Genomic DNA, 21670 nt, shown 5'->3' with positions numbered 1-21670 from the left:
ATATATAACTATAAAATAAAAATTTTTTTGGGTATTCTGAACACCCTACCAACTTATATTTAACGATTTTATAATTACATATTTTATCAATTTATATTATAATTATAGTTAAATTTACATCAATTATATTTTTATAATATAAAATAAAGAAACGTAAAAATAATGAATTTTAAGACTCCATATTCATTATCTTCAGGGATAATTTAACCCTAGAGCGCTCGATTGAGTGATACAGTATTGCTATTGATACACAAATTTTACGTAAGAAAATAAGCCATTCTTAATTGTAATACGTTTTTCATACATTTTTCATTTTTAATGATAAAAAATACTAATCTCGAGGTCCAAGCTGCTATAATAATGATAATAATAATTATAATAATAATAAAAAATTCTATTTACATACCGTAATACATTAAAAAATTCTGTCCGTAACATATGTAACAGACAGAATTTTCCAAAGCTTGTCTACGCTTGTATACAAGTTTTAGTATGGCAGATTGGGCCTTTCTATGATTATTGAAGGCATATCTTAACGCTCAGTAATCCCACTCGTTTATATTTAAAACATATCGACAGCGTTCCAAGGTTAACGGTAGATTACGTAATGTCATGTCTATTAGTTCGATTTGTAAAAATAAACAAAGAGAAAATAATCTTTTCAATCAAATTGAATTGATACGAATATTTAAGCGTTGAGAAAGCATGTGGCTATGTGTTCTCGATAGATCAATGCGACGAGGTCCATCGATGGACCTTGAGATTACGGTTTGTGTTATGCCAAGGCTGCCGTGCGCGCGGGGTTCCTATGTTGCGACATTGCGCGAAGTCACGAATGGTATAATTGAAAATCAATATTTGCGCTTGGTTTTAACCCTTGTATAACCCCCCTCCATTTCGCCCAGACCTGTCCCGTAGATTTGTTTCAACCCAGCGATTTATGATGCTTGTTCTAAATCTTTCGGATTGTATGAACGATTACGGTTGTATCGACAAAGTGGTTTACAAACTCGTGGTAATAACAATCAAATTAGCGAAAGATTCATATTTTCTGCAGCGCGCTTTTACAGTCTTTATGTTCGTGACCCTTTACGTTGACTTGCGAACATGATGTATTATGAACGACAATGCATGGTTAGCATTTCTCACTAGTTAATCATTTTGTGTTTTCTGGAGCAAGTCGTTCTTATATTAAAAAGAAAGTCAGTTGGTGGTCTATCGAATTTTAATTAAATAGATGGCTACACCGCCCTAGGGTCTCAGACTATTTTCGAAGCGAGTACTTACGTTCATTTACTCGCTAGGGATTCATTAACGTACCCATGCCAGCCTAACTTGTTATTTACCACGTTGGAATTACGACATGATATTCCGACCATAGTATTTTTACAATAGCCGTCCCAAGTATTTTTAACAGATTCTCTCGCTACCGCACATTGGCTTACAGATAAGCAATTCACATTTTTTTATATTTCGTATTGCCAGCCGTAGACCAATTGTGTCTCGCAGTTCACGTGAAACGGGATATTAATTAACGTCTGTTATATACTGTGATAACAGTGAACTGAAATAATAGAGCAGGATCGATGCGTATTTTTTAGGCGTTTCGTTTATTCGTATCATGTATGACGTGGCCCTTTGTTTACTTGCTTTCAACAATAGTAAAATAAAATTCAAGTAAATTACAACTGATATTAAAATTAAAAATATAAAATTAATAGTATGTTGTTCCACAAAATATACCATTTTATTATATATTAGGAGCATCGTATATACTTTTTAACAACCAGTGGAATATAAAGTTAAATTTTATTCGCTGTAATTAAAAGTTTAATTAAAAGTGTCAGATTATATCTGAAACAGAAATGAAAGTGACTTGTAAAATGACTTTAAAAATGAACAAAATCATTATTTAATGCAATCTTAATACCAGAAAGATCATATGGGATATCGCATTAGACTTATTATTAGACTTGGTAAGTCTCGTAATGTGCAAAAGTTTTGCTCGCCCTCAAAGTCGTACAGATGGAAGAAGTAAATCGTCAAAGAGTTGAGCGTGCTCTCTTAGGAAAATCGTCTAAAAAAAATCCCAAGTACGCCTAGTTCTAACTCCATGAAACGCGAGGGAAATTTTCTCGTCCGTCTCGTAGATTGACGCTCCGCGATGACGCTTTAACGTTCCTCCTTCGTAAGTTTGTCTTTGGATGAGTGAAGACGAATTTTTAATTTCATTACTTCCTCGTTCTCAAAGAGATTCCGTGTTCATTGATATTAATCAGATGGCAGGGTCACAGAAGAGCAACGGACGAATCTCGACGGTGACATTTACGTTCGAGTTGTACCGTTTTGTTAATTTGTCGCGACGTGGGTCATTTACCCACGGTAAATCCTCCGCGTATCTTCCATGATTAATCATCTACGAGGCCGTTCTGAAACTCGAGACGAGTTCTCCAAACCCCCGTCAGCGCCTGTTTCCTTATCGCAAGATATAATGCGTTTAATTTTCGTGCGCTTGTTCTTGGAAGATCGATCGACGGAGAGATTTGCATCTCGCGAATTTGCTCTCTTTTACGAACGTCGGACAAAAGGAGGATTTCTGACGAATATTGCGTTCGCTCAAAGACGGAATTAATGTAGTCGCTGTTATGGAACTTCGGACAAGCACGATCGTGTAAGTCGAAACGTTCCGCGGAACAGCACTGCACTGCTTCATTAGGCGTGCGTCGGTGAAATTGCACTTTCGTCCATATTTGCCTTCAGTCCAGTAATACATTCCTCGTCAAGTCTCGTTGTTTACACACGCTCGTAAGTTTTAATGCCCGTCGCATAACGTACACGTTATACTCGCTACTACCAGGCGATGAATTTTCTCATAAAGAGATTGCTTTTATTTAGGCGCGTATGTGTGTGCACAAATAAATGTATCATTCGGGAATCGTAATTATTTCCGTGATGATTGAAAAAGATGCTGGATTGTTGTGAATTATACGTGCATTTCCTTTTTATATTGATTCTATGTTTTTAGTTATTCTAATTTATTTTGATGCTTTCAAAAACGATTTAAATGATCCATAAATATTTACAGTGCAATTTAGGCGATCGATTGTATAAATTATATTTTGCAGCATATTGCAAGAAAGCTTATAATAAATTAATTTGTTAATTATTGGTGAAAGATGTAATAATAAGTACTTGAAAAACATCAAACTACAATTTTTAACTTTTATTTGCATACAAATCACACGCAAAAGTAACTTAAGTGATATGCATTTGGCAACTCTCTCTTAATAACATAAGATTTGATTTTATCATAATTAAAAATTGTAGCAAACGATATGCAAATAAAGCTACCCGGAGGAAACGGCATCTATATTTGCAAAAGCAATAACATCAATTATTCTGAGAGCAATTACTGCTGATTCCGGAGAGATGCGTCTGTCGTCGAACGAAGTCGGTAGAAAATTAAATTAATAATATCAGATTGATAGTCGATCGATATTTGGCATATCCGATCGATCGTGTGAAATCTTCATAAACAAAGTAGCCGCATCTGATTTTGAATTAAAATCGGATAATACCAGGTTTTTCTCATAAACGGTAATGCATCGCATCACGCAGCGCGCATTCTATACTGTGGCGCTTTTAATAACCGACACGAAAGGTCTGTATTACGAATAATGACGAAATAAAAAATATGATAACCGTGGCGTGATCTTGTGGTACGCGGTAATAACCGCGAGGTATACCGCGGGCGCAAATTGCGCGCCTCGAGGAAATTAGTGTTTTGCGATGGAGAATCAAGTGCGCCACGTAAACTTATCGGGTGCGCGTGAATCTAACAAAAGCGTTTGTGTGAAAGTTCTCATGTCACCATGCAGCGCACACGGTAATTCGCGCATTAAATTGCAAGCACAATGCAAAATCTTCAATCTTATGTGACCGATGACTGTGACGCTACAATAAGTAGGTATCGAAACTTTTGTAATTGATATCAGAAGTGACTTATCGGTATTTGATTGTTAGTACTTTTTCAGTATAGATATTAACAGTTTTTTAAGTTAGTTAACTTAGTTGTGTATCCATGCATCATGGTCTTATGGCACTTTGTCTAATAATTATGTTTTGCAATATAAAACTTTTTTTGTTTAAAAAATCCTACACTGAGAACAATGTTCTGATTGAACCAACAAAAAACCAACCAGAATGGCATTTTGGTGAAGCCAAACTAATTTCAGGTTATGATAACTAGAAAATGGTTATGATAATTCTAGTTGGAACTTTTTATTGGTTTAATCAACAAAAACAGGATTTTTTTTCTGTGTAGATGCATTATACTTTTGATATTGAAATAGTAAGGAATAGAAACTGGATTCGGCGGACGAATTAGAGTGGACTGTGAAGGATAATCGACCCACGGGGACAAAGACAATTAGACGATGTGGCCTGTTTATTTGTGCATCTCCGGCGAGGCTCGTCGACGAGAATACGAAATTTCGTCTGTGGGATGAATCGCGGGAGAGAAGAGAATGGCACGGTGAGGATGTCGGGTCATGTATTTGAGAGATGGGGGTGGCAGCGACATCGATGGGTTGCCGTTGCGGGCCATAATGACGTCAATAGTGCTGATTATGTGACCGCATCCGTTCGTGTACGCTTCAGATAGTGGTGTATGCGGGGGGTCACCGTCAACGTGCAGCGAGAATGGACCCCCCTGGAGTCTATGCCCTTACCACGAGGGCAAGGTGGCAGCGGGCACGGAACAGGTGGCAAGAGGGGGAACAAGGGGTTGAGGAAGCCTCGGATTTGAGAGCTCGCGCGCGTCGCAGCGGGAGCGAACGTGAAAGCTACGGGCTGATCGGCGAGGGGACGGCAAATGAAGTGACAGTAGAGCGAGAACGTATTGGGCCGACCGGATGGACGCGTACATGTACGTGCGGCCGTCGCCCTCCACGCGAGCGCGACCAACGCTCACGTCGGGCACCGGCGTCCGGTGCGCGTCCTGGACGTTGGCAGGATGAAGGGTCATCGAGATTGCACTCGGGACTCTCCCTCCAACACGCCGATCCGACCGTAGAGAAATTTCGACGCCGCGACGCCGATAACGAGCCACTGTTCGCGCTGCGTTCGAATAAGGGAATCGATTCCCTTATTTTCGCGATGTCGTTGAATCTCTCATAACCACTGCGGATGTATAAAAAGTAGATTTGCAATAATGTATCTTGCAAAGAAAATTATTGATCTTATACAATCACTTTTTCAATTTTAAAATTATATTTTGTCGATTGCGAATGTGCGTTCTATATATATCACTTGAGACTGCATTTAATGTATTGACAGATGATTTCTTCTGGACTAATCTCTGCTGACTGAATATTTTATTTGACGCGATTAAAATACAGAGCTTAATCGAAAATCTATGAATGCTTTAAAATTGCTCGAGCATTATATAGCAAATACAAGGCAAGAGCACGAATAGGCATCCGGGGATATATTCCGACGGCGTTAGTTTAGCTTATTTGTTTCTAGATGTTGGCAGTCACTTAACTAAACCAAGAAGTGTTCCGAATCCGTCATGATTTGCAAATAACTCAACCATTATTATATGCATGTACAGACTGGTACAAGAGGCACAGGTTAGTAAAATTAAAGAAAAAGATGTTAAAAATATTTAATTTGAATTTGGAAATGTAAAATTGCAATAATAAAATTTATAAAAGAAAACTTGTGTGAGCTACTGACTTTTGCATCAGATAATGACAGATTCGAAACATTTTTCGATTTAATTAAGTGGCTGCCAACATCTAAAAAAAAGGGTAAGCCATCGTTCAAAATTTACCTAAAATAAAACAAACGTGTCTGATTTATAGTAACTAAAAATTATGGTAACCAAAAAAGGTCTCATTGAAACTCCATTCTCGTTGGACCTTTTTGTTGGTTTAACCAGAACATTTTTCTCTGAGTACAGAACTTTCACTGACTCGGCGCATAGCAAAAGTTGCGCAGAATAGCAGTAAGACAAAGGCGATCTACTTGAACAGCGCGATGGCACTGAGATCTAACTCTGGACTGCCACATGATGCACTTTCTCAGCATCGTCAATAATCCCTAAATCCACTTTCAATAGCGGTCCGGCCTTAGCATTCTCGGCACCTATTCTCCTTCTTTGTATTCCACTGTTCTCTTCCTGATGCTTCTCTTCTATTCGGTCCCCGTACTTGAGTATTTCAACGGTTACCACACACGCGTTTCTCAACGTGAGTATAAGCGACAGAAAAATTAATGGAGCCAACTGGGATTAGAACTTAGGAGCCTTCGTTTTCCATATTGTTAGTCTTGCATCTAGCATTCTACCCCACGAGAGCCCCACTGCTTGTTAATCATCCGTATCGCCTATTTCTTACGTGTAGAAATTCCACCTTTTATCGTATATGACTCGCCTTCTTTCTCTTTTTTTAGCGCAAGATATTGGATAACAGCAGCGATATATTATCTACACTTTTAAGTAGATCTTAAAGTCATCTATTATACCGGCATTTTCCTAACAGGGAAATCTTTTTGTTGATTACACAGAATTATAAATATTTTACAATTACAGTTTAGACAATAACAAACATAAGACCAAACAATTTCATGTGCAAAACGAAAAAAATTTTTTAATTATACAATTTTGTTATGTTTCTGGCGTCAAAACTCAAATAACAACATTTACTTTATATAAAAGTTTTACACGTTTAAGTATAAAACAAGCTTAGTCCCGAATAAGTTTTTTCACTTGAAAAAACAATACTGTGCTTTTAGAAATAAGTCTAGAAATTTGAATATAAGTGAGAAATCTTTGTGAAAATTTTATGTGTATGTATGCGTGCAATATTAATGTAGGTAGTAGTATGTAGTGATGTACGATGTAGTCCGGATTCCGAACATTATATGTATGTATTGTGAATCGTATGTGTGTAGGCTGCGTCCAATTCCGACAAGATTGTCTATAAAATAGACAATGTTGTCGGAATCCGGTCTTCGGTTTATGATTCTCTTAACGTCGATTTCGAACGATCTAGTAGAAGAGATAAACAGTCACCTCTTCTAAATGTCATAGCAAAGTTACTCTTGGTTGCCATTACCTTCCGAGAGGTAACGATCCAATAAAATCTGATGTACGTGTTCCATAAATGGTTTTGAGGCCTTGATCTTTGATACAGAGAACGAACGCGCAACTTTCCACGCCACGATTATTACCATCACATAGAGAAATTTAAAAGGTTTTTTTATATAATTGATTTTTGTTACGTGGAGTTAGAGTTATCATATCAAAATTTTTACGATTAGGACTTATAGGTCACTCTGTACCTTTCATTTGCAACCCCGGATCCAAAAATGCGTGTTAGTAAAACTGTCAGAACAATCAATGAATAATTATTTCAGATCTAATTGTTTATTAGTAGTACTATCAATTTAACGTAAGAAATTTGACGTAAGATTAATTATAATCGATTATTTTTCTCACGTTCGACTGTGATTGATCAATTTCTTAATGGCTTAAGGAAATCCGAACATGCCTCTATATACAGATATTAGAGAGAAAAGAAGAAATAAACTAAACATGCTAGAACAAAAGAACACTTAAGAAATCAATCTTGTTAGACATTAAACACGTCGTAAATATTAAACATGGAATGAATTATGGCGAGAGTGAAAAGTATCACGAATTATTATATCCGGTATATTGATCAATTAAAAAGCCGGCTAACACACTCAGGAGTTATATAAAAAGATAAGAGTTATTACTGCAGAAAATTACAAGAGCTCGAGCGGCCGGTTGAAACGGCACAAAAGTAATAGTAAGCCTACTTCGATAATATGCTGCGATAAAGAGTTCGCGGGCAAGTCGGGCACGCTTAAAGCTCAGGACGGCATCGGTCTGTGCTCGGTCTCGGGCCGTTCATCGATCGGTCGTATTCATGGGTAGAGAAACAATTTCTCTCCCGGCAGCTCGTTAGCCCGACCGATATATGTAGTCGATACGGAATCGCAAAGTTGCCACCATACGAGAGGGAGTGAAATTCCGCGAGGACGTATGCGAACTCGCAAGTGGTTTCGATCGATCCTTTCTAGCGCGCGTTCTCTCACTCTCTCTTTCTCTCTCTTTAGTGAGAAGCAGGTGCGCTTTACCGCTACGTTTTAACATTCTATAATTCAGAACACATGAGAGAGAGAGAGAGAGAGAGAGAGAGAGAGAGAGAGAGAGAGAGAATGCGGAAGAAATTACTGGAGATGGTGAACGATTGCCATGAATCGGAGCGAGTACGCTGATACATGTATCGTGCGGTTGAAAGTTCCAGGGTTACTCATGATTTTCCCGCATTTGCAAGTACTGAGGAAGTGCTGGAGCAACGAATTTTCTCTCGAAAAAAGAATTGCACTCTTGAGCTGCTAACTTTTAGCACAACCTGATCCTGCATTGAAAGAAGAATTTGATAATAGTTATCAAACGTTGACTGAAATAATTTCAATCGAATGTTCAGTTAATGTAATTAAAAATACTTTTATTTTTCGAAACATTTAGTAAGTACAACCAAAATATATATAGTAATAATATAACCAATTGTTTGATAATAATGAAATGACAATAAACATTTAAAAAAGTAAAATTATTTTTGTTTTACTAAAATTTAATGAACATTTGATTGAAATTATTTTATTCAATATTTGGTAATTACCAAACTATTTTTTTAGTGTGTATATATGTGGTATATATATATATATATATATGTTACTGCGAAGTGCCTGGTATAAATTATATAAAATTATATTAACTGGAGATGGATTAATTATAAAAATTAATGTGCTAGAAAATTTAATTTAATATTTAACAAAAAGTATTTTTATTCCAATTAAAAATTTGCTTGTTATATTCATGAAGAAAATTGGAAATAAATTTTAAATGAAAAATGAGTTACGATTAATATCTGAGGATTTCTTTCGCACACAATAAATATTTAAAGTTATCTAACGACAGAATTTCTCTGATTTTTTTTTATTTTCTTGATATTTGTCGATATTCGTCGGTATTTGTTTTACACATCCATTTTGTCAGTGTGATATTTAAACATCTAATGCACGCGCACGTTTCGCAATACTATAGTAACTCGACATAGAAATATGGCTTCGCTATTCGGTAAATTCGTCGACGCGTGCGTGACTTAAAATTCTACGTGATATTATTTTTTTGTGTTATCAAAAAATGTTATCCATTTGTCGGGTGGCGAGCAAAAAGCTTCTGGTAATAATCTATTTAAATATCCCTGTGTCGCGTATGCGCGCCGTTTTATTGTAGATTATACCTGGGAAACGTGACTTTTAAATTGACCGCGACAGATGCGCAAGTTTACACGAGAAGGGGTTAATTCGCCATAATCCGCAAGTCTCGAGTGAATTGTCGCGCACCAGCCATCTGAAAATGTTCCATAGACTCCACAGAGAAAACGAAAAAAAAACAAGAAGGAACAAAAGAAACAAAAAGAAAAATACAGAACCGAGTAAACGCTGCACTGACTGAGCTCGTCAGCGATAATGAGACAGGAAACCTGCACTTTGAAGGAAGGTAACTGTATACTCAGGTCAACGGCATCGTTGCCGATGGGTATATCGATGGATATCGATCAATTCATTATGATACCGATTTCGTTCCGACAATCCGGTGCTGGAATAATTTTAATAAAGCATCAAGGTCTTGAAGGCTTATTCATGAAAAACCCTCCTAGATATTTGAATATCCGTCAGTCGTGGAATAATATCACGTTCGGCTTGATATTAAAAGGCCTCATCACGTGGTCGCATCGCGCAATTATGTCCCTCGAATTTGGAATCCTGAATCCGCGCGATCAACTTCGAACAAAGCTGGGGGAAAAGAGCAGCTTACGCGCAGAGATTGGAACGATCGAAGAAGGGACGTGGAGCGACAGTCCGCGGATTTAACGCGGGCAGATGTCAGCTGGCAGCATAATTAATTATCTCGCGTTACCGAGCCAAAAGTGATATGTTCGGTCGTTAAACGCGGTCGAAAGGGAGCATCGAGACCCAACGGGGGCTCGTTTTCCATCATAACCCATCGCGATATCGCCCGTGTCGCGATGTCAAGTGTATTACGAGACATGCACTCGTGACGTGTCGCGCGCACTCTCGCTTATAAATCAAGCTTGTCCATCCGTGTCAATACTAACCGGATCAAAGTGAGTTTGTAAAAGTCAAGGGGACGTGGAGATGAGTTTCGCGCTCAAACATTCTCGTTTCCGCCGTCCACCACTCAGCTCTATCCCAGACTGGTCGTCTCCCTTTCGTCTCCTGCCCGACACTCGTTATAATCCCTCCTTTCGTAGCTCTTATTCATGTACTGGTAACGCGATCAATGCTTCTGGCACGAGCCATGCCTGTATCGGATACATGCCAGCAGATAGTATCTGTCCGCATCGCCTGTTATCGATTTTCCAATGGCGGCTCATCTACACGGACCTGCTTTATTACGCGTACCATGGGAATTGTTTGGTCCATTATGCCAAGAACCGATTAGGCAACTAGTCAATATTCACGAAGCTCAGATGAAGAGATCCACGAATTTCCTCGGACATGTTTACCTACAGTAGTAATGAGAGGCGCGACAGTTTTCAAGTATTTCAGTCAAAAATAGTTCGATGAAGACTGACATATGAAACTATTGTGAATTATATCTACGCAAGTATTACGACTGTTCGGAATATCTGATACAATTAAGTATATTTACTTTAGAGTGAAGATAAACGCACATAGAGGTAGAAGTAAGCAGTAAGACGTAAGACCGCCATCTTTCATATGTATAGATATACTGACAATGTTAATTGCCTACTTCCTACGTCTTACTGCTTACTGCTTACTTCTACTTCTGTGTGCGTTCACCTTAACTCCGTCGCGTGAAGATTTACGCTGCAGAAGTCAGAAAAAAATAAAAGGATAGGGGTAATTTGTACGACTGCCATGTGTTTTTATGTTATATTGGTATTATGTTATAGTTTCAGTATTTTACTATTAATATTAATAAAATCATTGACAGTTAAATCGATTTGTTAATTTAGTAAATAACACAACTATATATGGTATTATAACCTACATAAAATGATTACTATAGGGAGTGCAAAAGGCTTAATGGTTATTTGATATATAAGTATAGAAGAATAGTAAAGAATGAAGTATAGCAAAATACAAGCTTAGCTCTTGTATTTTTTATTAGCTTGATGTCTTGTATATTCCATCTGTTTGGGGAAATATACGACATTTTTAGCGGGCGGGATTTACGTTCAAAGCACATAAAGTATGCAGATTGGATTCAGTGCGTTAAATAAATGCATTACGTGAAACATGTACCTCATGTCATAACACTTGTAATATATGCAAAAGATTATTATCTATTACTACATATAGATATTTATTATTCTTATTATAAAATATTGTAGACACATTTTGTAAGTTATTGTGTCATTTTCGTCTTGTTTCTAAATTATTTGTAAATTTTTCATCATCCTATCCCTATGAGATATATAACAAAAATGCAAGGATTTTAAAAAGTTTTTTTTTCAAATATGAAAAATAAATATTTTTTATTCGTAATAATTTTTTCATAGCTGTACAAAATTTTTATTAGTGTGTATAATTTATTTATCAATTTATTTATACATTTATATTTATAAACATAATAAATAACACTTGATAAATTAAGTTTTTGATAAGTACGGCATATATGTATGTATATCGGAATTTTTACTCTAACAGGATAATATAAAATATACGTATACCTTGCAATATATATGTATTATATACATACAAATACAAATAAACACGAAACAGAATAGCGCACATATTATAATGCATATCGCATCTTCTCATGTAATAACTTAACTCGTAACTTTAAATAAACGCAGTTACCGTTTGGTATGCGCCAGTGAATAATAATGTTAAACAAGCACGGTTAACGTGGTATGCCGGTGAACGGTAATTAATTTCATGCTTATTTCCGAAGTTACGGCACGTGCGGGCGTAGAAAATATCTCAACGCTCAGTGATCAGCCATGGTATTGCTATTATTAATGTAACTGTATTACAATTATACTCGATATTACAGCCATCGTTGCTATGATATCGTACCAATGCGACAAACGCGATGCCCAGCTTTGGTTTGTTTCGAATTGCAGGATTTCGGGATTTTGCGAAAATCTTTTCTGATAGCATTCTGTAAAATATGCATCGATACATATTCAAACGACGGCATGCATCTCTCCTTCCTCTTGTCTTTCTTCGTCCCTCTCCATCTTTCTCTCTTTCGCGAATTTCGTACGAGTCGTTAGCGTTAATCGCTTTCCGGCGGTCTACGATCAGCCGAGCAAGGAAAGAGCCGATAGACCAACCGTTTACACCGACCGGAGATTTCAAATTCTATCTGGCTCATCCCATGCATCTTTCTCTTTCTTATTCTCCCGTCTGCGTCCAACAATTATCCCTGAACACGAAGAATCGCGATTTCCTGACGCGTTTATTCTCCATCGGGTCCCATCGACTCTCAAACGATCCGCGAATACGAGGCAGAATTGTTTCACAAAGTGGAGTCAGCTATTGGCGGAATAAATAATAATTAACGACTTTATATTAATCCGCGACTTAAACTGTCTTCGTAACGAAAGACCGAGCGTTTTTAATCTTGATTTGGACTAATCCTATCTTTCGTGCGATCTGAAAGTATAAAGAAAGAATATACATACATATTATATATCATCACTTTAGCAATAATCAATATCACAAGCTTTCCGATATCAATTTGTGTGAGCTTTTGGGATAATAAAAGAGGCAGGTATAATGAAATATGATTTATTACTAAATTCGCGAGATATATACATTAGGCCATACACATAAGAACATAATCTTTTTCGTAGATATAATCTTTTCCTGATTCTCAATAAGCGGAACGCCTACGCTCGATTCTTCGTCGTCGCGACGGCGAAGAGCCTCTCGTGCATTTACCACCTTAAAAACACAAATGTGTACAGAGGTACATATGTATATTTATTTCCGCATCGGTATTTTTATTCTGTGTATGTGTATGTATGTGTATGTGTGTATACGTGTGTGTATTCAGAAGCTCATTACAACTGAAAGCTAACATCGAGTACATCGTCTTTATTTTTTCTTCTGTTTTAATAACTACACGTCTCGCCTCGCGAGCGAAGATACGGGCGCGTTTTTGCACGTTTTCTCGCGTATATTCTTTATCTGTACTGGCGATGTCCCACCGCGACACTCGGGACCCGCCATTTGAACACTTTCACAATATGGCTAAATATCCGTTATCTTCCTATCGGACGCGAGATTGACATCCCCGCGTCCGTTTAATCACACACGAGACTTCCGAAATGCGAAGTCCTTCAGTCCTCCATTCGAGAGTAATTCTTTACTATTATACATTACAGCGCAGTTATATACAAGGGTATGTACAATTCTTTGCTCGGCCAACGCCGCCGTAAATATCGGAGATATGTCCCCGATAAGACGCAAAACATACTGCCGTTCAACTTCAAAGCAAACGAAAAGCTAAAGCTTGCCGGAATATGTAAATATAAAGTGCCTCGCGTCGTAATCAGAAAAGACGTATCAGCTAGGTACAGTTTTTGTACATCGAGTGCGTTTAACCGTGTCGATGAAGTTTATTATAACTATATGTAGCTAAGTGTAATAATTGGAGGTCGAAAATAACGACGGTGAATGTAATGCAGAATTTATACATCGCTACCTGCAGCGAAATTTCTCTATTAAATGAGGTATTAAAACGTCTGGCTGCATTTATTATTTAAAAAACCTTTCTCTGATAAACGTACAAGATAATAATAATTATATGAAAATTTTACTGATATACGAATTAAAATCTGAACGTCAGAGCGATCATTTCGACTTTTGAGTATTGTTGGTTCACACACACATATTCTCTGCGCTCTCTGTTCTCAATTTTTAATCAGTATTAATAATTTGTATTTGAAAAAAGATTTTGTACTTTTTACATTGTCTGGATATCGAAGCTTATCCACATAACATACCGGAAAATAGTTATCTATTTGCACCAACATATATCTGACAGTAATTACAAAAAAGAAATAAAAAAAGAAATTGAACCAAATAAATGTATAGTGATGCACTATTATACATATACGTAATTAAAACGGTGTATATACCTTCGTCCTGTCGTGATGACGTATTACCTTCTTAAGCCATGACGCAGCACGTTGCTGAGAATTAATGACAAATTCTCAACTCGAAACTTCACCTTCCACCTTACAGTTCTGACGGGTCTTTTGCATGCCAAAGAGACATCCCGATCGTGCAGAACCTTCCACACGCGCGCTATATCTCATTAAAAATCGTACGTAGAATAATTTTTTTTTTTCATCTCGTAAATTGTATTTATCCATCGAAACGCATTCTGCTTGCGCTCGACTCAACATTCGTCAACAAACCGAGCACAATACGAAATTTCTATAAACGAAGACTCGCATATTCCCGTTCCTCTTTATAATTTCACGCGACTCCATTGTATAAATGCGGCGCATCCTGCGAACGGTCCCATGATCGCGAGAGATCTTGCTGCTGTTACCTAGGAAGTTATCGATTCCGAGATAGAAAGCATGAAACTGGAAAAGCTTAACGGTCGTATTTGTTGCATGTTGCCATCGATATGCGCGCCGAGGAAAAGCGAAACAAAGAAAACAATAATGTTGTTTCTGAACGCGTGCATATAACATTTCAGTATGCTTTCATCACCAATAACGTATCACATTTTGTCATGAAATTCTCCACGCAAGCTGGGAATATGAATAACTGAGAATTACGATAATAAGGCTAACGACGCAAATCACACGCGAAAATGCGTTCGATGGCTATTATGTAGATATCGTTTCGCGTACAGTTACGAACGGCTTTTCTGTGGATTATGGAAGATGATTGTATTCGCGATGAAGGCAAAGACCGATATCGCTCGTACAACTCGGAATTCAAATTGAATATTTTATCGAGTCGTCCTCTTGAAAGCGTTAACTAAATCTTTTAATGAACGGTATCTTAATCGTATAGTCTGTGAATATCCTCTCGATTAATATTCTCGTTAAGACGAACGTTCGAGTTTTGGATACGAATCCATTTCCTTGAGATCTCGATATCCTGCAGATGTAATGGATTCTTGACGCTCCTGTACTCTAAAATTCTGGCTATTATATTTATTATGTGAACATTTATTTATAATTTACGTCGACCCGTTGATCGCGACGACGCACAACTGTACCAGCGAGACACGCGAAAACACAGCGGGACGCGGAAATATAACAACTATTAATCTCGGGTGAAAAAATAACGCATTTCCGCGGAGAGTCCTGTATAAATATCTACGTCAGCCGTGTGTACGTTGAACTTTGTAAATTAATCGGCTTACGCGTATGAATCATATTTTCCGATCGCTCGTGATCGTTGATGGCGGCTGCTACCGTTCGTGCATATATGTTTATATACATGTGTGTGTTTATGCGTTAAAAAAAAATAAACACTTCGCGCATACTGCAGCGCTGATGTTCGTTACGCATTTTATGCGCTTGTACAATCTCGCAGGTGTTGAAACGCCTAGAGCAAACAGCAAGCCAATGAACTCCTTAATTTTTGTACAAGGCTATGATTTTTTTATTTGCCAATTCACGAATTTACGTTCATTGATGTTATTTGTAATCGATTAACCAACTACCACAAATTTATAAATAAGTTATCGTATAGTGTTTGAATAAACTTTGTTTTATCTTTTCATAAAAGTTAAATACAAAATAATTAAATGTTTTTCAAAATATTTTTAGATAAAACATTCAGTTGAAATATGAATATTTTTTCAATTTCGTTTTGTTTTTTTTTTCCAATTCGATCAACTACGAACTACGGTGTTTATCACGTTTTCGATTTTAAATATAATATGAATTTTAATAATTCTTGGATGACTTGTGGACATATAAAACGATAACGACGAAAACTGATGGAGGGAGCATTAGGTATCTATAATATAACGATGAATAAATTCTTTCAAGATTTTGTAACGATATTCTTTTCTGTGATAATAAATGCACTTCTGGATTACTGTTCACCCCAGAGAGATTCTCTTTTTTGCATTTAATCATTTAGTGGATTTTTCGGCGTGATAAAGTATTATGCAGCAAAAAGGGAGGGTGATTGTGCAATTGGAGATCCGTTTCTTCTTGGCTTATTATTTTAATTACACGTATCAATTAAAAGTTATAATTAGAATGAAGGAAGCTTACGACGGGGCTCGATGAAAATGTGTGCCTACCTTGTTGTATATATTTACACTCAACCGCGGCACGTATACAATCGATAACGATTGCATCTCGACAACTGCTGCACCCGTTATCACTGACAACGGTATCACGCTGAGAAGGTTTTCGAACCCTGAGGTACAACGTTCTCGACGCTTTTAAATTGATTTCTCCTGGTTGCGAAAATTTCATAACATTATATCACGGGAAGATTTGCAAATTAAAAACTTGCAATATATCACGTCCAGAAAATTATGTATCGTTTTTTAAAGCTACTTCCCCGAGATATTTTTTCCGTATACGTTATCATTTCTGTCCTTTTATTCAAATTATATATTTTTAAATTATTTTTATGATTCAAATATAAGCAAAAGAAACGAAAAACGAAAATACAAAACACGAAATTTGCATGCTTATTATTTCAACGGAAAAATATCGCAAATGTCAAATTGTCTCGCATTGTAACGAAAATTGTAGGAATCGATATATGCCATTATCAGAATCATTGGATGTATTTTTATCTCATTAAATTTTCTTGGTGTAGACTTTAAATTCTTAATTAACTCGCGAGTGTTATTTCTGATACAGTATTGAATTACTTACTTTTCTTCCCGTTGTCGGCATAAAATCTCATTTCTCATCCATGATTCCGATTGATTGTACTTCTTTGTGAACTATTAACAAAAAATAAAGATTCATGCGGAGTTCGAACTTCCGAGGAAAGTAAGAAATCAACGTTTCATTTTATATAATAGTATCAAATGTGACATTCCAATTTTCAGTTTCTGTTAAATCCATAATAATTTGTTAATGAAATTTTATTCAAATTTTATTTTACGGCTATAGAATCAGTTCATTTTCCAACTTATATCGTTAAGGTGGAAAGTTCGAAAAGTTCCTTCTCGTTATCGAAAGTTTGAACCCCTGAGTGCAGCCGATTTGAATCTATTTTACGAGTAACGACGCAGATATCGATCCTAACAGAATAGACGAGCGTCAAAGAGGAGTTCCTCGCACGTGCGAGAACTTTGTGGATGCCCACTTGGTTATCGCGTATTTTCTTCCGTAGTTAATTGGACTATCTAGAATTTTATGCGGGGAGATGGGGGAATGTACTTTCGAGAGCAATGACGAGCGGATCATTTCCTTCGGTCTAACGAGAAGGCGCAGCGACGTACAAAAATCGCAAAGACGCGTGGCTATTCGCCGTTGCGATAACGATCGACAAGTCGCGAATCCCCCGATTTCTCGTCGCAGTATTAAGATATGATTGTCTTTCGTCACGAAACGTTGGTCGTTTTTCGCCTTCCAGTTCCTTCGTGATCCGCTTTCCCATTCTTCTCTCGCGTTAGTCAGCTTGATGCCCTCATCGCGCCGGAAGATTCTACACAGGCAGCAGAAATCGTTGTAATACTACAGCTACCAAAAGACACAGCGACGGTGTCGTCAGGGTTGCGAGACCTTGAACTGAAACACGAAGGAATAAAAAATTGTTAGCGCAAATTTTGTTTCGATTCGTCTATTTTGATAGATAGACAGTTGAAACATGGCGAATTTGTTAGATGTTTGAGTCGCTAGAATTCTCTGATAATTTCTCTTAATGAGAGAATTATCACGAATTATTTGCTATATCACTGCATACTCATGTCAGTTTATTCTAGTGACAATTGAATTTCCGTCTCGAGCAAGAAAAATTATGACTTTAATATGAGTGACAATTTAATAATTATGACATTCAATTATTTGAATCACAGATACGTAAGCGAAGATTACATTTTAATGTGCAATAGGAAACTTTCACCCGCGTAAATTCCCTTAATATATCGATGATATCAATAAAGAAAGAAATATTTAGAAATATGGTATCTACATATAATTTCAAGCATTACGTAACGATTTATTATTTCGCGCTGCTTTTGCCATAAAAATAAATCGATGGCTGTGTTCAGTAGAACACAACAGTTTTGCACCCGTTTTATGATTGTCTATTGAGATAAGACCATTCTTTTAGATCTAAAAGTATAATCCAATCATCGAGGAGAAAATTTCCAATAGTTGCAAAATAAAAACTGTTCTGCTGAAAGCAGCCAATAACGATAAAAATTATGATTGAATCACGAGGTTTTGTTAGAAAATCGATTTGTTTTTATATCAGAAGCAGTCTGAAATATAAAATGTTATATAATTCCTGGACGAATATACAGATTCTATCTTTCTTTATATGTATATGTGTATGTGTATACTGCATGTACTTAAATTCATAATGTCAAATTATACCCAATTTGAATTATTTTCAATCATTTCTGTAGGTCGTAATTGTTCCTATCCAATATGTCATTAATTCAACGAACAATAAAACAAAAAGATAAATAATTTAACTCAAAGAAGCTGTATTAAATTTGACTCAAATATTTAATTTATTATTTACTAAGTGTATATGTTAATATTGACGTTGTTTATTTTGAAACCACAGATTGATTTACATTTTGACCTACATGGAAGTTAAAAATAATAAAATGTTATTTAACTCAAAGGTACTACTTGCTCCTTTGATGTTTAAAGTATGTGTAGTGTATGCAGCAAAGGTATTAATTGAATAATTATAAAGCTTCAATATAGGGTAAGATAGTCTGATTTCGAACATGATACAATTCTGAACGGAATAAGATCTAATCCAATTTCAAGATTTAAGTTTGGTAACTCTAATCTTATTGTGAGGAGAGTATTAAAGAGTACCATCAAACAAGACAAAACCAAACTTGCATCTCGAAAAGTGGATACAAATCTTATTTCATTCAGAATTGAATCACGTTCAAAATTGTGTGTATCATCTCATCCTACACATATTTTAAAAAGAAAAATCTGAACCTTTGGAGATTCGCGTGCATATCTAATCTATTTACAATCTACAGCGACAGTTACGGATTTTAAATAGATTGTTAGACAGAAGACAGGTATAGGAGCCTAGAATTGGTATCGTTACCTTCGTCACGCACGAATGCTTTGAGATAACTCGATAAGCTAGTTTTCTTTGGAGGAATAGTAGTTTAGCTGAAACGTGTGTAACTTTCGGATACATTTCGTAACGAGATGAACGACTTTGCAAACGACATCCTTAGTTTTGTACTCGCTACTACGCATCCTTAACGCTGACAGTTTCCCCCGTTCTAATTGTGTTCTTATCCTATTTCAACTATGCTAAAACAGGCGCAAAACGTGAAATAACAAAATTTAGCCGGAAGTGGTTGAACAACATAAAAAATTAATATTCTGCGTATATATGATGAATTATAAATATGTGCCATATAAACAACTGTTTTAACGCAAAAATTATCCTGTATTCATACAAATTGGTATAGAATGTTATCTAGACCGTATTTGAGGCTAATTACTATTCATTTATTAAAATGAATAGTAATAATCCAATACATTTTTTTCTTTATAATAATAAATTTTATGAAATAATTCAATAATTTCGTCGAGATGAGAAATTGTTCGACCGAATAAAACCGAATGAGAGTCCGCGTTACGTTTCCGTATACGTAGAAAATGTGGGAATCATGGACGTTTGACAACTTGACCATCATACATCGCGTGCGAAGCGAAACAATGTGGCCGCTATTCAGGCAACGTAAACAGGCAGACAATACGAATCATTCATATGACATAACTCTGAGGCCCTATTGAGCTACTGAAAATCGTCTATTCGGTACAGTTTTCAGATTTATTTCACGTCCTTTTCCCGTTTTTTTTTTTGCCACGAACGAACGAATGTGTGCGGTATTTCTATCCGCACTCGGATAGAAAGAAACGGCATTCAACTCATTCCGGAAATATAAAGAGAAATACAATATCAGCCATCAATACAACATAACCCAGCCAGAGCTATTGTCGCTGCGTTTCGGTTATTATTTGTGAGGAATAAAGTTTTTTTTTGCGCGTACGGTCTTTCTCCTTTCTATAGTTGCAAAGGCAACGCACTAAAGGAGAAGAGAGGTTCGAGTGTCGATACTGTATATCGAAATTATTGATCTATCACAGGTTATCTTCCCTATGATTTTTGCAAAAGAAATGATAAAATCTACCGTTGAATATCAAAGGGAGTAATGGCAACCGAATCCCTTGATAAATAAAATTTTATTATTTTCAACTTCCATACGTGTCAAAATGTGTGAATCAATCCATTTTTATAGTTTCGAAGTAAACACGTCTATATTAACGTATGCACTCAGTAAATAATAAACTAAATTCGAGTTAAATTTAATACATTTTCTTGGTTAAGTTGTTTAACTTTAGTGTTTTAATTAAATTAACGACATATTGAGTAAGAGCAGATATCATTTACGAAATAATTAAAATTAATTCAAATTTAATACATTTTGATATTAAATTTGACAGTGTAAACATGTTCATATTCTAAAATTTTTATCTTCAATTTTTGCTTCTTATCGTAGCGTTCCATTTTTTATCATTTTTTAGTCCAAATTATTAATACAACATAATTATCGGTAATAAGGTATAACATTAAATTCTTAATTCCAATTTCAGTTTTTGTAATAATTTAAAAATATATAAGTATATATAAAAATTGTTTAAATATTTACATTACTACAAAATATTTTAACTTTTTAGATAAATTATATTTTGTGACAGTTTATCCATACGTTTTATCGTAAATTAGTAACGACAGATATATGCAGGGTTTTGCGCATAATAAATGTTCGCGGTTTAATTCTACTCGACAGAGTACAAATATATAATTACATAACAAAATATGCAAGAGTAAAATTACGAGGACATTTTAAAATTAACTCATCCCGTCCGATTAAAATGGATTAAAGCCGACCAAGAACGGGATGCCTTTTGGTAGGATTGACGACGTCGTGACCGAGTTAAGCCGTGACTGGGTTAAAGGAATAATAAGGAAAGGGGATGCGGAAGGATAATTTGAGAGGTTGCGCGAAAAAGGGGATGAGGTAGGTAGGAGGAGTGACACGGGGAGACGAAAGGTGGCCGCTGATAGAAAAAAAACTGATAGTTGGCGGAGGTTCGAGCTATAGGTAGCTAGCTCGGCGGTAAATGCAGGAGGCGTAGCGACGCTGGCCGTCGCGTAGAGCGCTTCCAAGAACGATTCCGTCTAACGAGAAAATCGAAGATCGTTAAGAGCAATTTCTTCGAGTCGTTCGACGTCTTTTCCGGTTTGCTTTGCCTCTTTTTACCTGTCCTCTCCTTCCTACCTTGCGTTGTTCGACCTAACTCCGATCGGCGCCGGCTGACTCTCTCTCTCGCTCATCCTC

At 36.4% G+C, this 21670-nt stretch overlaps 1 protein-coding gene across 1 annotated transcript in view; it reads right to left on the bottom strand.

The window, feature by feature from the left end:
* Nucleotides 1-17300: 17300 nt before the first annotated feature.
* Nucleotides 17301-21670, bottom strand: part of LOC108726446 (cell adhesion molecule 2) — a 90050-nt gene continuing 85680 nt past the window's right edge. Inside the window, exon 9 of the mRNA XM_018454019.1 lies at nt 17301-17840. Within this exon, the coding sequence (XP_018309521.1) occupies nt 17758-17840 (83 nt within the window). The 3' untranslated portion in view covers nt 17301-17757. The remainder of the gene's footprint in view (nt 17841-21670) is intronic.

Source organism: Mycetomoellerius zeteki, unplaced genomic scaffold, assembly GCF_001594055.1.
Source record: "Mycetomoellerius zeteki isolate Tzet28-1 unplaced genomic scaffold, Tzet1.0 scaffold421, whole genome shotgun sequence".
NCBI lineage: Eukaryota > Metazoa > Arthropoda > Insecta > Hymenoptera > Formicidae > Mycetomoellerius > Mycetomoellerius zeteki.
Note: the sequence above shows the minus strand (reverse complement) of the source record. Positions and strands in the feature narration are given on the sequence as shown.